We start from the raw sequence: 15806 nt of genomic DNA, 5'->3' as shown, positions 1-15806 counted from the left end.
GAGTGGGTCTAGGGTATCCGGGATGATGCTGTTGATGTGAGCCATGACCAGTCTTTCAAAGCACTTCATGGCTACCGACATGAGTGCTACGGGGTGGTAATCACTTAGGCAGGTTATCTTTGCTTCCTTGGGCACAGGGACATGTGGAGTTTGGAGTGTGACTGTTTGAGGTTGTGGACAGGTGTCTTTTATACTGATAACAAGTTCAAACAGGTGCCATTAATACAGGTAACGAGTGGAGGACAGAGGAGCCTCTTAAAGAAGAAGTTACAGGTCTGTGAGAGCCAGAAATCTTGCTTGTTTGTAGGTGACCAAATACTTATTTTCCACCATAATTTGCAAATAAATTCATTAAAAATCCTACAATGTGGTTTTCTGGATTTTTTTTCTCATTTTGTCTGTCATAGTTGAAGTGTACCTATGATGAAAATTACAGGCCTCTCTCATCTTTTTAAGTGGGAGAACTTGCACAATTGGTGGCTGACTAAATACTTTTTTGCCCCACTGTATATGATATGCATATAACTGGTAGATTAGGATAGAAAACACTCTAAAGTTTCCAAAACTGTTAAAATGGTGTCTGTGAGTATAACAGAACTGATTTGGCAGGCGAAAACCTTCCATTCAGGAAGTAGTATTTTCTTTTGGTTTTGTAGTTTTCTATTCAATGCCAATACAGTATCCATTGACTTAGGACTCAAATTGCAGTTTCTATGCCTTCCACTAGATTTCAACAGTCTTCATAAATTGTTTCAGGCCTGTATTCTGAAAAATGAAGAAGTACGAGCAGTCTGAATGAGTGGACCCTGCCGTGTCACAGAGCTTTTTCCTGCGCAAGACCGAGAGAGTGCGTTTCTTGTTTAACTTTTAAATTGATGACGTTATTGTCCGGTTGAAATATTATCGATTATTTAGGTTAAAAACAACCTGAGGATTGAATATAAACATCGTTTGACATGTTTCTATGAACTTTACGGATACAATTTGGATTTTTTGTCTTCCTGTTTTGACTGCGTTTGAGCCTGTGGATTACTGAAGAAAACGCGCAAACAAAACGGATTTTTTTGCGTATAAAGAGACTTTATCGAACAAAAAGAACATTTATTGAGTAAATGAATGTCTTCTGAGTGCAACCATATGAAGATCATCAAAGGTAAGGGATTAATTGTATCTCTCTTTCTAAATTGTGTAACTGTTCTGCCTGGCTGGCTCTGTTTGTAATGATTTGTCTAGTGGGCTATGTTCTCAAATAATCGTAAGGTATGCTTTCGCCGTAAAGCATTTTTTAAATCTGACACCGTGGTTGGATTCACAAGCTTTAAACCTATGTAAAATATGTTTTGTTTTCTGAATTTTTATAATGAGTATTTCTGTATTTGAATTTGGCGCCCAGCAGTTTCACTGGCTGTTAAAGAGGTGGGACGCTACCGTCTCACGTGCCCAAGAGAGGTTAAACCAAATTGAACATGTTTCATTATTTATTTGAGGCTACATTGATTTTATTGATGTATTATATTAAGTTAAAATAAGTGTTCATTCAGTATTGTTGTAATTGTCATTATTACAAATAAAAAATATATAAAACAATCGGCCGATTTTGTCGGTATCGGCTTTTTTGGTCCTCCAATAATCGGTATCGGTATCGGCGTTGAAAAATCATAATCGGTCGACCTCTAATGCCTACTAGGGAGACCCAACAGTAAAGAAACTGGGTCCAATTCTAGATCAACACCTAGGATCTTTTCAATTTCTTGCAGAACACCAGAGCAGTATCTTTGTATTTTGGTACATGACCATAAAAAATGTGTTAGGGTGCCTGTATCAGTTTTGCATTTAAGACACTGGGGAGAAGAGGAAGAGGGGCTAAAAGCATGTCTGCGATTTGGGGATATATGCAATCTGTGTATTATTCTTAATTGGATTGCTCTAGTACGATTACATATAGATATTGTTTTTGCATATCTCCAAATGTCCTCCCACATCTCTTCGTCAATAGTAATAGACAATTCTTTCTCCCACACTTGTTTCACCCTCTGTGTATCGACAGCAGAAAAGGACCTTAAAGCATCATAAAACAGACTTACAGACATTTTCCTTTGTGGGAAAAAAAAGCATTCTTTCAATGACAGACATATCAGGGTTACCAATTAAGGTGGTGCTCTTCACAATATAAGGTCTTACTTGTAGGAAGCGGAAAAAGTCCTGCTTTGGGAGTCGATATTTCTCGACCATCTGCTCAAATGACAATAAAATCTTATCAGCAAATAAGTCCTTTATGTATGTATTTATGTATGCCCTTATTAAGCCAAAAGTTAAAGCCAGCATCCAGCAATCCTGGACCAAAATCTGGGTTGTTAAGAATTGGGGTAAGAGCAGAGGTTAGTTTGGACCTTCCCAGGAAGCGTTGAACTGACCTCCATACTTTGAGTGTGTTAAGTGTAATAGGATTATTGCAGTGATCTTCTACAGACTTGAAACTTCTGAAAAATAAAAGATCCTGTAAGGGGTATTTTGAAAGAGAAGTCTCAATGTCTAACCAAATAGAGGAGTCATCGTTTGTGATCCAGTCAGAAATATAACATAGGTGGGCACACCACTGATAGAACCTGATATTGGGCAGATCCAAGACACCCATAGAACTTGGCAGCTGCAATATTGCCATCTTAATTAAGTCTTGGCTTGCGTTTACTCCATATAAAGGAACTTAGCCATGCATTTACATCCTTTATTACCTTATTGGAGAGTAATACTGGGATCATTTGGATTGGGTAAAGTAGTCTAGGTAAAACGTTCATTTTCAAGAGGGATATTCTACCCAACCAAGAAATCGGGAGAGAGTTCCAGCGCTCCAGATCCTGTCTTATTGTATCAAACAAGGGAACAAAATTAGCTTTGTACATTTGCTGGAATTTAGGAGTTACAAATATGCCCAGATACGTAAAACCTGAGGGAGACCATTTAAAAGGGAAGGGGGGAGAAGTATTAGGTACGAAGTGAAGGTTACCAAGTGGCATAGCCTCTGATTTAGTTAAGTTAATCTTGTAGCCTGAGAATTCACTGAATAATTCAATAATATTAATAAGAGATGTAGTTGAAGTCTTGGGACTAGAGACGAATATCAGGACAACATCAGCATACAAGCTTATTTTATGTTGAACATCACCAATGAGCAGCCCCTGTATAGCAGGCGTTACCCTGATGGCCTCGGCCAGTGGTTCCATAACGAGTGTAAATAGGAGAGGGGACAAAGGACAGCCCTGTCTGGTACCTCTGTATATAGAGAAGCTATTTGACCTTAGCCCATTAGTAAGGACAGCAGCCTGAGGATCATCATATAAAACTTTCACCCATTTTATAAAGTTGTCCCCTAGACCAAATTTATTTAGAGCAAAGAATAGGTAAGACCACTCCACACGATCAAATGCCTTCTCAGCATTTAGGGAGAGCACAAGACCATCCATAGCACTTTGTTGGTAGGCTTGAATTACATTAAGAAGCCGCCTGACATTGTTCCATGACTTACGGCCCTTAATGAAGCAAGTTTGGTCTCCTTTCACAATTAGTGGCAGTGAGTACTCTAATCTTGTGGCTAGAATTTTAGAAAGCAATTTTCTATCCACATTCAGAGGGGAAATTGGTCTGTACGAGGAACAAGACTCTGGACATTTTCCCTTTTTGAGAATAAGTGATATGTTGGCTTCTCTCAGCGTTTGAGGGAGCTGGTCATTTGAAAATTAGTGGTTAAACATATCACGCAATGGCTCAAGGATCAGGCCATGGAACTCTTTATAGAACTCACTACAAAACCGGTCTGGTCCTGGGGCCTTACCATTTTGCAGATTCTTAATTGCGAACATTATCTCTTCCTCGGTAATAGGAGCATTAAGGTGAGACCTCTGTTCTTCGGAGATAGTAGGGAGCTTAATCTTAGAAAATAAGTTCTCCATTAATTTGGGTGCATCATTTGGCAGTTCTGAGGCATAAAGGTTTGCATAAAATGTCTTTAAATTAGTCATTTATCAATTTATTTTCATATAAATGATTGCCATCCGAATCAGTAATAGTAGCAATTGACTGTGAGTCAGCTCTCTTTTTAGCTAGGTACGCCAAGTACTTTCCTGGCTTATCGCCATGTTCATATAGCTTTTGCCTGACAAATCAAATTTTCTTTTCAGCGTCCTGTGTTAGGAGAGAGTCCAACGTTGATCTAAGAACTGATATTTCCTTTAATAGGGCAGGAGTGGGAGTTTTAATATAGTCCTTCTCTTTAGTTCCTAATTCACCCTCTAACGTTTTTTGCTTTTCACGCTTTTTCCGCCTCTTAGTGGCTGTGTATGACATAATCAGACCCCTGGCGTACGCTTTACAGGTTTCCCAAAGGAGCGAGGGGTTATCTGTTGATTGAGAGTTAACCTTTTGTCAATAGGGGGAGTTGTTAGCACTATTTATTTTTTTACATTTCCAAATTAAACTGCCTCGTACTCAATTCTTGCTCGTACAATATGCATATTATTATTACTATTGGATAGAAAACAATCTCTAGTTTCTAAAACCGTTTGAATTATGTCTGTGGGTGAACCAGAACTCTTTCTACAGCGAAAGTCATGACAGGACATGCGAAGGTCTGAAAAATAGTCTCTGATCTCGGATCAGTTTAAAACTCTGTGTGTGCCCTATGGATCGAAATGAACTGCACCCGCCTTCCCCTGGATGTCAGTAACCAATGAGAAGTGGAATGGTGTCTCTACGTGTTTCTCAGAGTTTATAAAAGGCAATGGAGTGAGATGTCCCTTCTTTTCGACGCTCGCCAAGGCGCAAGAGAGGACATCAGAATGGCATGCTCAAAAGCTCTCGTTATTGACCAAAGATATATCCGTCTGTGATTTAATTCGATATAGGTGTTAGAAACATCATAACGAAGTTATTTGAAACCAATTTATATCAGTTTATGCGAGTATATTGCTATTTTTCGGAATTTCCTTAGTATTGCGTTTGAGGATTTGGACATGTGTGTGCCGTGTAGCTATCGTTAGCTGCCAGTTCCGAAGTTGAAGAGGTCGTTTTACAACAAAGCAACGATTCTTTTGGACAAAGGACACATTGCCCAAGATACTGATGGAAGCTCGTCCAAAAGTAAGAGCTATTTATGATTTTATTCCGTATTTATGTGGAAAAATGTAAACGCAGTTGTCGGCCATTTTTTGAGGCACTAGTCTGGCTGTAACTCACAATGTATGTCTAGTAACGTAAATTTTAAAAATCTAAATCAGCGGTTGCATTAATAACCAATGCATCTTTCATTAGCTGTCCAACCTGTATTTCTTTAGTCAATCTAATCGATAAATAATCGTAAACTTAGGTGCCTTTCCAAGATGGCGCCGGCCAGAATGCATGCCGTGTTTTGACAGATTACATAACCACGATTTGTGATGCTAAATATGCACATTTTCGAACAAACTCTATATGCATTGTGTAATATGATGTTACAGGACTGTCACCTGAAGAATTCTGAGAAGGTTAGTGAAAAAATGTATATATTTTGGTGGCGATAACGTTATCGCCCCTTTTGCCTTGATTCAATGCTGGGGTGATGTTAGCTCATGTGGTATGCTAATATAACGATATATTGTGTTTTCGCTGTAAAACACTAAGAAAATCTGAAATATTGTCTGGATTCACAAGATCTGTGTCTTTCAATTGCTGTATGCTGTGTATTTTTCAGAAATGTTTTAGGATGAGTATTTTGGTAATTGACGTCGGTCTCTGTAATTATTCCGGCTGCTTCCAACGCTATTTCAGATTGCAGCTGCAATGTAGAACTGTGATTTATACCTGAAATATGCACATTTTTCTAAAAAAACATATGCTATACCATAAATATGTTATCAGACTGTCATCTTATGAAGTTGTTTCTTGGTTAGTGGCTATATATATCTTTATTTAGTCGAATTAGTGATAGCTACTGATGCAGGAAAAAAATGCTGGAGAAAAAAAGTGGTGTCTTTTGCTATCGTGGTTAGCTAATAGATTTACATATTGTGTCTTCCCTGTAAAACACTTAGAAAATCTGAAATATTGTCTGGATTCACAAGATCTATGTCTTTCAATTGCTGTAGGCTGTGTATTTTTCAGAAATGTTTTAGGATGAGTATTTTGGTAATTGACGTCGGTCTCTGTAATTATTCCGGCTGCTTCCAACGCTATTTCAGATTGCAGCTGCAATGTAGAACTGTGATTTATACCTGAAAAATGCACATTTTTCTAAAAAAACATATGCTATACCATAAATATGTTATCAGACTGTCATCTTATGAAGTTGTTTCTTGGTTAGTGGCTATATATATCTTTATTTAGTCGAATTAGTGATAGCTACTGATGGAGTAAAAAACTGGTGGAGTAAAAAAACTGGTGTCTTTTGCTAACGTGGTTAGCTAATAGATTTACATATTGTGTCTTCCCTGTAAAACATTTTAAAAATCAGAAATGATGGCTGGATTCACAAGATCTGTATCTTTCATCTGGTGTCTTGGACTTGTGATTTAATGATATTTAGATGCTAGTATTTACTTGTGACGCTATGCTAGGCTATGCTAGTCAGCTTTTTTACTGTGGGGGGTGCTCCCGGATCCGGGATGAGTACCAAGTAAAAGTTAATAGAGAAAAATGCTTTAAACTCTGTAATAAAATATGATGTGAATGTATGGTCTTTAAGGATGATTGTATTCAACCTCCAATGTCTTGACAGATTGAATGCCCCGTTGAGTTTTATGTCCAGGATCACCTCCGCATGATCAGATATGACTATGCTTCCTATCCTAGCGGATAAAACAGACTGCAAAGACGTCCTGGGCATAAAAAAGTAATCTATTCTAGTCTGACATCCATGAGGTGCAGAGAAAAAAGTGAACTCTGTTGGAGGGGTGAAAAGTTCTCCAAACATCAGCATACCCCAGATCATCACAAATAGCTTTAAGTGACTTAGCTCGAGGAGAGAGTGAAGCTATACCGCTGGGAAACTTATCAATAAGGGGGTTCAACAAACAATTAAAATCTCCTCCAACCACTGCAGTGTCTGAGTTTTAATTCTGAAAAGTCTAGAAATACCTTAGTGAGGAAATCAGGGGGGTGGGCAGGGGGGGAAGTAAATATTCATTATGGAGATGTTCTGCCCTTGTAAAGTACCATTAATTATAACAAAGCGACCAAATGTATCTTTCACACAATTCAAGACCTTAAGTTCTTTTTCACAAGAATTGCTACACCTCTACTTCTGGATGTAAATGATGAGAAAAACACTTGACCAAACCCCCCTTGTTGTAATTTCAGATGCTCCTTATCATCCAAATTAGTTTCTTGCAACAGGGCAATATCAATATTTTCTTTTTTCAAAAAAGACAGTACCTTCTTCCTTTTAATGGGGTTATGGCTCCCTCTAATGTTCCATGTACATACACGCAGTCTGTTACCTGCCATTGCACTTTGACCATTCAATATCCAGACTGAATCCTACTGTAAAAGTGGGGTGGTACCTTTTTCCATGTGTTGAACTCTCTTCTATCTCACCGAGCATAAACAAACGATATGAACCCTGAACTCGAACTATACTAAACCCAAAAATTAAACATGTAAAGATCCAAAAGGGGGTTTTCCCACTAGCTAACATGCAGGGGATTTCAACTTTCAACAGACTCTTAAGTCTGCATTGCCACTCAATAGCCTCATCCTTTTAATATATGGAAATGAAAATCAATAGAAGAAGATTGAGGCTCTTCCACCTAAAACCAAGCCTGGGCACCAATATAGATTCACACATATCTCAGCCTGAGCTATAGCGGCAGTTACTTTAGCAAGAAAAATAATAAAGATACGAATATTACTGAACCGGAGCACGTGAGAACTCACACCACTGTTTCATGATCAGATTCAAATTTTTTAAAAGTTATCCAATGCTGCGGAGGTGCAGCTTAAAGTTATTTACCCGAGAGAGTCAATAAACGCAGCAGCCTCTTCAGGTGTGTAGAGTTTTTTTAGGCGATCCGTTGACCATAATCTTCAATGTGGCTGGATACAGCAGTGAGTAGTCCCATCTTCTTCATTCTCTTGAGTCGAGCCTTCGCCTCATCAAACCCTTTGTGTCTTCGTACAACCGCTGTGGAATAATCATTGAAGAATGAGACTTTTGGACCTTTACGTTGACTACCGTCAGAGCCGATGTTTCTAGCCGCATCCATAACGCGCTGCTTGTCGGTGAAGGAACTTTATAACTACTGGCCGTGGGCGCTGGTTGGGACCGGGTATCGGTGCTTGAGAGCGATGGGCTCTGTCCAGCTTCACACGACCAGCCTTAATGTCCATTTGTAGGTAGTCAGGGATCCATTCCTCAAAGACAATTACTGAACGTGTCCCTTCAGAATTTTCCGGGAGTCCCACAACACGAATATTGCATCTGCATCCTCGATTATCCAAGTCGTCAATGTGCTCCGCCATTTCGCGCACCTGTTTCTCAAGTGCTTTTATCTTAGTGTCCATAGATGTAGTTGAAGTTTCCACTGTAGCAATTCTTCCTTCTGCCTCATCAACACATTTGACAACCCTCTGTAATTCAGCTGAATGGCCTGCTATTGCTTCCAAGACCGTTCTTATCTTAACATCGATCACTTTAGTAATGTTATCCGTCATCTTTTGAATCGCCAGGTCCATTGTGCCTGGATCCGCAATGGTGTTAGCTTCGCTAACGTAAGCTAGCTCTTCCTGCACATCTACAGGGATGGTGGTTTTGGTCGAGTTCTTAGTAGTTCTGTTGGGCATGTTGTCGGAGATTTTTGAGAAATAGCCGTCAAGACTCATTGTAGAATAACTTATTTAGCCAATTCTACCACTTTTTCAAGCCAGGAGATTAATGTAAAAATATAAATTTACGAATGCCACGGGAGCTCGCTAAAACACAGTGTTCTCTCTACGGCGCCATTTTGTCCCCCGGATTCCCTATTTCTAATGAACCGTTGAGAGTGACAACACAAAAGTACAAAGATCTTTTATAGCCAAGATACACCCCTCTCAACCTACATGACGAACAACAGATACATAAAATTGTCACAAGGTTAAGATTTGTATAAAAGATATCTATAATACATAGCAGACAGCAACTGCTATGTCAACAGTTTTCATTGTATAGACCAGTGTCTGGCCCTCCTGCTCCAAACTGGAACCATCTCTTCCTGGTACGGTATAGAACAGAACCATTAGCTCATGTTCTCTGGAATGCTCTTTAGGTTTTATCACCCAAAGACATCGTAAATCTCCTCTGTCAGTGTTATCTCATAGAGGCCCATCCTCAGTAGAACACACACACAATAGTTAACTTCTTAACGGGATCGATTTGACAACAGCCAGTGAAAGTGCAGGGCGCCAAATTCAAACAGAAATCTCATATTTAAAAATTCCTCAAACATACAAATATTATACACCATTTTAAAGATAAACTTGTTGTTAATCCCACCACAGTGTCCGATTTCAAAAAGGCTTTACGACGAAAGCATACCATGTGATTATGTTAGGTTAGCGCCTAGTCACAGAAAAACTAAAGTTTTCCAGCCAAAGAGAGGAGTCACAAAAAGCAGAAATAGAGATAAAATGAATCACTAACCTTTGATGATCTTCATCAGATAGGACTTCATATTACACAATGCATGTATGTTTTGTTCGATAAAGTTAATATTTATATCCAAAAATCTTAGTTTACATTGGCGCGTTATGTTCAGAAATGCATTGTCTCAAACAAACATCCGGTGAAAGTGCAGAGAGCCACATCAAATTACAGAAATACTCATCATAAATGTTGATGAAAATACAAGTGTTATGCATGGAATTAAAGATATACTTCTCCTTAATGCAACCGCTGTGTCAGATTTCAAAAAAGCTTTACGGAAAAAGCACACCATGCAATAATCTGAGTACAGCGCTCAGGCACCAAAACAAGCCATACAGATACCCGCCATGTTGTGGAGTCAACAGAAGTCAGAAATAGCATTATAAATATTCACTTACCTTTGATGATCTTCATCGGAATGCACTCCCAGGAATCCCAGTTCCACAATAAATGTTTGTTTTGTTCGATGAAGTCCATCATTTATGTCCAAATACCTCCTTTTTGTTTGCGCGTTTAGTTCACAAATCCAAATTCACGAGGCGCAGGTACTTAGTCCAGACGAAAAGTCAAGAAGTTTCATTACAGTTCGTAGAAACATGTCAAATGATGTATAGAATCAATCTTTAGGATGTTTTTATCATAAATCTTCAATAATATTCCAACCGGACAATTCATTTGTCTTTAGAAATGAAAAGGAACGCAGCTCGCTCTCACGGCTGCGCATGACTTAGCTCATGGCATTCTGCCAGACCTCTTAGTCAAACAGCTCTTATTTGCTCCCCCTTCACAGTAGAAGCCTGAGAAAATGTTCTAAAGACTATTGACATCTAGTGGAAGCCTTAGGAAGTGCAATCGGACCAAATTTACACTATCTTGGAAAAAACCTACAAACTTCAGATTTCCCACTTCCTGGTTGGATTTTTCTCAGATTTTTTCCTGCCTTATGAGTTCTGTTATACTCACAGACATCATTCAAACAGTTTTAGAAACTTCAGAGTGTTTCTATCCAAATATACTAATACTATGCATATCTTAGCTTCTGGGCCTGAGTAGCAGGCAGTTTACTCTGGGCACGCTTTTCATCTGAACGTGAAAATAGCGCCACCAGCCATAAGAAGTTTACAGAATACTCTATTCTGTCGAATAAAACAACCATTATAATGCAATACAAGCGTTATAACATAATCTTGCAATTTCCATGACACCGGCCACGAGCATTTTCTTGTTTGCTTATGGCCTTATACAGCTGGTTGAGTGTGGTCTTTGTGCCAGCATCAGTTTGTGGTGGTAAATAGATGGCTATGAATAATATAGATGAGAACTCTCTTGGTAGATAATGTTGTCTACAGCTTATCATAAGATACTCTACCTCAGGCGAGCAATACCTTGACTTCTTTAATATTAGACATCGCGCACCAGCTGTTATTGACAAATGTACACACACTGCCGCCCCTCGTCCTACCAGACGTAGCTTCTCTGTTCTGCCGATGCATGGAAAATCCCGCCAGCTCTATTATCCGTATTATCGTTCAGCCACGACTTGGTGAAACATAAGATATTGCAGTTTTTTATGTTCCGTTGATAGGATAGTCTTGATCGTATATCATCCATTTTGTTTTCCAATGATTGCACGTTGGCCAATAGAAGGCAGCCCGACCACCGCCCCCTTTTTCTCCGTCTTTTCTTCACGCAAATGACAGGGATTCGGGCCCATTCCAGAGAAAGCAGTATATCCTTCGCGTCGGACTCGTTAAAGAAAATCATGTGGCAAGGCTTGGTGTTGGTCATTTACATTTGTGCTATAAATATTTTTAACGAATCTCATATATTGGCTGCACAATATCCTGTCTCTTCTCTCTCAGCAGTGATAGCCAGAGCTTTAACAAGGTGGCGGAGCGCGTGCTGCTGCGGCTGCAGGAGAAGCTGAAGGGGGTGGAGGATGGCAGGGTGCTCAGTGTAGGAGGGCAGGTCAACCTCCTCATCCAGCAGGCCATGGACCCTAACAATCTCAGCCGCCTCTTCCCCGGCTGGCAGGCCTGGGTCTAGGGCTAACATACTGGGAGAAACCAGGGGGCCTGGGTCAATCTTAGTCCGCTTTCTACAAAGTACTATGTATGAATAATGAATGTTTATGCTTTGACATACTTGATGCACCATGTGCTTCCTTATCAATCACAGCTGATATTTTAGCTTTCTGCACTTAATAGACTGTAATGAATTATTAGGTTTCTAATGCAACATGTAAATGACTTGTTTTCTTGTGTTGCTCTGAATTCTTTGTATCAAGTGTCAGATTATATATCAAGTCGATTTTTTGGGGGCACTTTTAAAGTGAAAAATGGTTGTTCTTGAATATGTTCATTGTACCGTTGGATGGTAAATAGCTGACATGTAAGATAATAAAGAGATAATTGATTCAGGAGATGAGAAGATTTAATTGACTCGGGAGATCCCCTCTCAAACCATCTGCGGAGGAACTACCCCAGTTTGTACATGAACTGGGCCCTGCACCTCCCCCTGATAGCACTGCCTCTTTACCTTGTTACCTGTATACATTTGGTTCTCTTCCTGTCAGACTAATGTGTTATTGTAATTAAGCAACAAACAAAAAAAATTACAACTTTTTTTAGTAGTTTTGATGTTATGTTGAAGAAGAATGTAGAGGAATTCGTCCATATACCTTAACCTGTTTCAGGTGTGAGGGACAGGCGCATCAAGTACTTAATGACCACGGTCATCAGTGTGCGCCTCCTATTGGTTGCTGGGATCTTGCTTGGATACTACTGTAAGTATTAGTGTTTTTCCCTCATCATTTGGCCTCTACCCTAAAACACACACTATATACACTATATATACAAAAAATATGTGGACACCCCTTCAAATTAGTAGATTCGCCTATTTCAGCCACACCCGTTGCTGACAGGTGTATAAAATCGGGCACACAGCCATGCAATCTCCATAGACAAACATGGGCAGTAGAATGGCCTTACTGAAGAGCTCAGTGACTTTCAGTGTGGCACCGTCATAGGATGCCACCTTTCCAGTGGTATAAAATACTTAAGTTAAAGTACTACTTAATTTGTTTTTTGGGGGGGGATCTGTACTTTACTATGTATATTTTTGACAACTTTTACTTCACTACATTCCTAAAGAGAATAATGTACTTTTTACTACATACATTTTCCCTGACACATAAAAGTACTCGTTACATTTCAAATGGTTAGCAGGTCAGGAAGATGGTCCAATTCACACAAATCATGGCAACATCCCTGGTCACCCCTACTGCCTCTTATCTGGCAGACTCACTAAACACAAATGCTTTGTAAATAATGTCTGAGTGTTGGAGTGTGCCCCTGGCTATCCGTAAGTTTTTTTAAAAAACAAGGAAATCGTGCTGTCTGTTTTGTTTAACATAAGGAATGTTAAATGATTTATACTTTTACTTTGGATTCTTAATTATATTTTAGCAATTACATTTAATGTTGATACTGAAGTACATTTAAATCCAGAAACTTTTACTCGAGCAGTATTTTTACTGGGTGACTTTTACTTGAGTCATTTTCTATTAAGGTTTCTTTACGTTTACTCAAGTATGACAATTGTGTACTTTTTCCACCACTGCACCTTTCCAATAAGTCAGTTTCAACACATTTCTGCCCTGCTAGAGCTGCCCCGGTCAACTGTGTGTGCCGTTATTGTGAAGTGGAAATGTCGAGGAGCAACAACGGCTCAGCCTCGACGTGTTATTCCACACAAGCTAACAGAATGGGACCGCCGAGTGCTGAAGCACGTAAAAATCGTCTGTCCTCGGTTGCAACACTCACTACCGAGTTCCAAACTGCCTCTGGACGGAACTTCAGCAGAACAACTGTTCGTCGGGAGCTTCATGAAATGGGTTTCCATGGCCGAGAAGCCGCACACAAGCATAAAATCACCATGTGCAATGCCAAGCGTCGGCAGTGGTGTAAAGCTCGCAGCCATTGGACTCTGGAGCAGTGGAAACGAGTTCTCTGGAGTGATGAATCACGCTTCACCATCTGGCAGTCCGACTGGCAAATCTGGGTTTGGCGGATGCCAGGAGAACGCTACTTGCCCCAATGTATAGTGTCAACTGTAAAGTTTGGTGGAGGAGGAATAATGGTCTGGGGCTGTTTTTCATGGTTTGGGATAGGCCCCTTAGTTCCAGTGAAGGAAAATCTTAACGCTACAGCATACAATGAAATTGTAGATGATTCTGTGCTTCCAACTTTGTGGCAACAGTTTGGGGAAGGCCTTTCTTGTCTCAGCATGACAATGCCCCCGCGCACAAAGCGATGTCCATACAGAAATTATTTGTCGATTAGTGTGGAAGAACTTGACTGGTCTGCACAGGTCCCTGACCTCAACCCCATCAAACATCTTTGGGATGAATTGGAATGCAGACTGTGAACTAGGCCTTATTGCCAAAAATCATTGTCCGACCTCACTAATGCTCTTGTGGCTGAATGGAAGCAAGTCCCCACAGCAATGTTCCAACATCTAGTGGAAAACCTTCCCAGAAGAGTGGAGGCTGTTATAGCAGCAAAGGGGGGACCAATGCCATATTAATGCCCATGATTTTGGAATGAGATGTTGGACGAGCACATGTCCACATACTTTTGGTCATGTAGTGTATGTAGGTGCACTTCATTCACTTCAATTTGATGAATTAACTTGTTCCCTTCTGACCATCCTTAACCTCACCCTCTCACCCTTCAGTGTCCTCCATCTGTGCGTGTGGGGTTGCATGTGGCGATGGTCGCTGTGTCAGGCAGTCTTAGTGGTGTGATGGGGTAAGAGACTGTCCAGCAGGGCAGGATGAAGTTCAGTGTTGTAACTATTCATTTTTACATTACATTTTGGTAATTTAGAAGATGTTCCAATCCAGAACACTTTACAGTCAGTGCATTACACTTAAGGTAGTATAACAACCACATCAGTGATTGTAAGTTAAACTTTTCTTAATAAAGCAGCTATCAGCAAAATCGTAGCTAATAAGAAAAGAGAAGCGTTAGTGTTAGTGCAAGAAAGGCAAGTACAACAGTAAGTGTGAGGTTATTTTATTTATTTTTGCTAGAGGGTTCAAACGAGGTACTCTTTGAAGATAGGCTTTCGGATGCTTTACCTTTACCCATTCAGACCTCTGGTCATCTGCCCTGTCAAAGACCTGGCTGGGAAATTTTACTGTACAGGTACTGTGTGTCTACGTATGTTTGTTTTTGCTCTTTTACTTAACATTGTGTGTTGTGCTATTTGTTTTTCTACAGTGAAGCTGTGTGGCTCCAGTTTTCTTCTGCAAGCCTATTTGTCTGACATTGGATCGTGGAGGACAGTGTGCTCAGATGGATGGGCAGATCACCATGGGAAGGCAGCCTAACAGCGTTTAGGATACAGCAGGTGAGACATATACTGTATCTAGATTCAGATTGAGATTTATTTTGTTTTTATATTTATGCCCATTGGTATAGTATAGAGAATTGAATCTTCCCCATATGCATTGTGAGATAGTCAAGCAAGCGTAAACGTGAATGTAAAACAGTGAGCATGTGTTATGGTAATTTATTTAATTTGTTTGCTATGGGTTCACAGAGACACATATGTTAAATCTGGCCAACAAAAGACAAATGCCAGTGGATTCTTAATGCTGAAGTCTGGGTCAAGCCCTGACACACCCATAATGCAACAGCTTGGGCGTCAGTGAAAAAATGTGAGCCAATCACATTTCATATCATACCATTTCCTAACGGTATGTTAAACTCTTGATAGCACCATCTGTATTTTTGTGATTCCTTTTACTCTCCTCAGCGACACCTGTCCCAGTGTTCATGGGGTGACCCTGAAGTGCATAGGTAAGTCATTATGTAACTTTCTCAGTAATTAGGTATAGAGCAACTTCATGTAAAGTGTTACCACCTGATAAACCTCTGTCTCCAGACTGTGGTACCAGAGTAGTCTCCAATTTGAGTCGTGTAGTGGGGGGCCAGGAGGCTCGTTTGGGGGCCTTGCCATGGCAGGTCAGCCTCCAGGTCTTTCACGTCTGCGGCGGTTCCATCATCACCCCATACTGGATAGTGATGGGAGCACACTGCGTAGTGGAGTAAGTCCATAGACATACATACTGTACAGTATGTGCACTATA

At 40.1% G+C, this 15806-nt stretch overlaps 1 protein-coding gene across 8 annotated transcripts in view; it reads left to right on the top strand.

Moving 5' to 3' along the window:
- The window catches only part of atm (ATM serine/threonine kinase), a 57493-nt gene that overhangs the window by 36498 nt on the left and 5189 nt on the right, over nt 1–15806 (top strand). For 4 of the 8 annotated variants that reach the window (XR_011669762.1, XR_011669763.1, XR_011669761.1 and 1 more), the window contains exons 63-65: nt 14935–15064; nt 15257–15516; nt 15602–15764. Coding sequence is in view for 4 of the 8 variants with exons in the window: in XM_071358448.1 (XP_071214549.1) it covers nt 11512–11695 (184 nt within the window). In the remaining 4 variants the exon portion in view is untranslated. Of the gene's footprint in view, nt 1–11511; nt 12070–14934; nt 15065–15256; nt 15517–15601; nt 15765–15806 lie in introns of those variants that run through there. The other 4 variants (XM_071358448.1, XM_071358447.1, XM_071358450.1 and 1 more) reach the window with 2 other exon arrangements.

This window comes from Salvelinus alpinus, chromosome 22, assembly GCF_045679555.1.
Source record: "Salvelinus alpinus chromosome 22, SLU_Salpinus.1, whole genome shotgun sequence".
In the NCBI taxonomy this organism is placed as follows: Eukaryota; Metazoa; Chordata; class Actinopteri; order Salmoniformes; family Salmonidae; genus Salvelinus; species Salvelinus alpinus.
The sequence above is the reverse complement of the archived record's forward strand: the minus strand, read 5'-3'. Positions and strand labels throughout refer to the sequence as shown.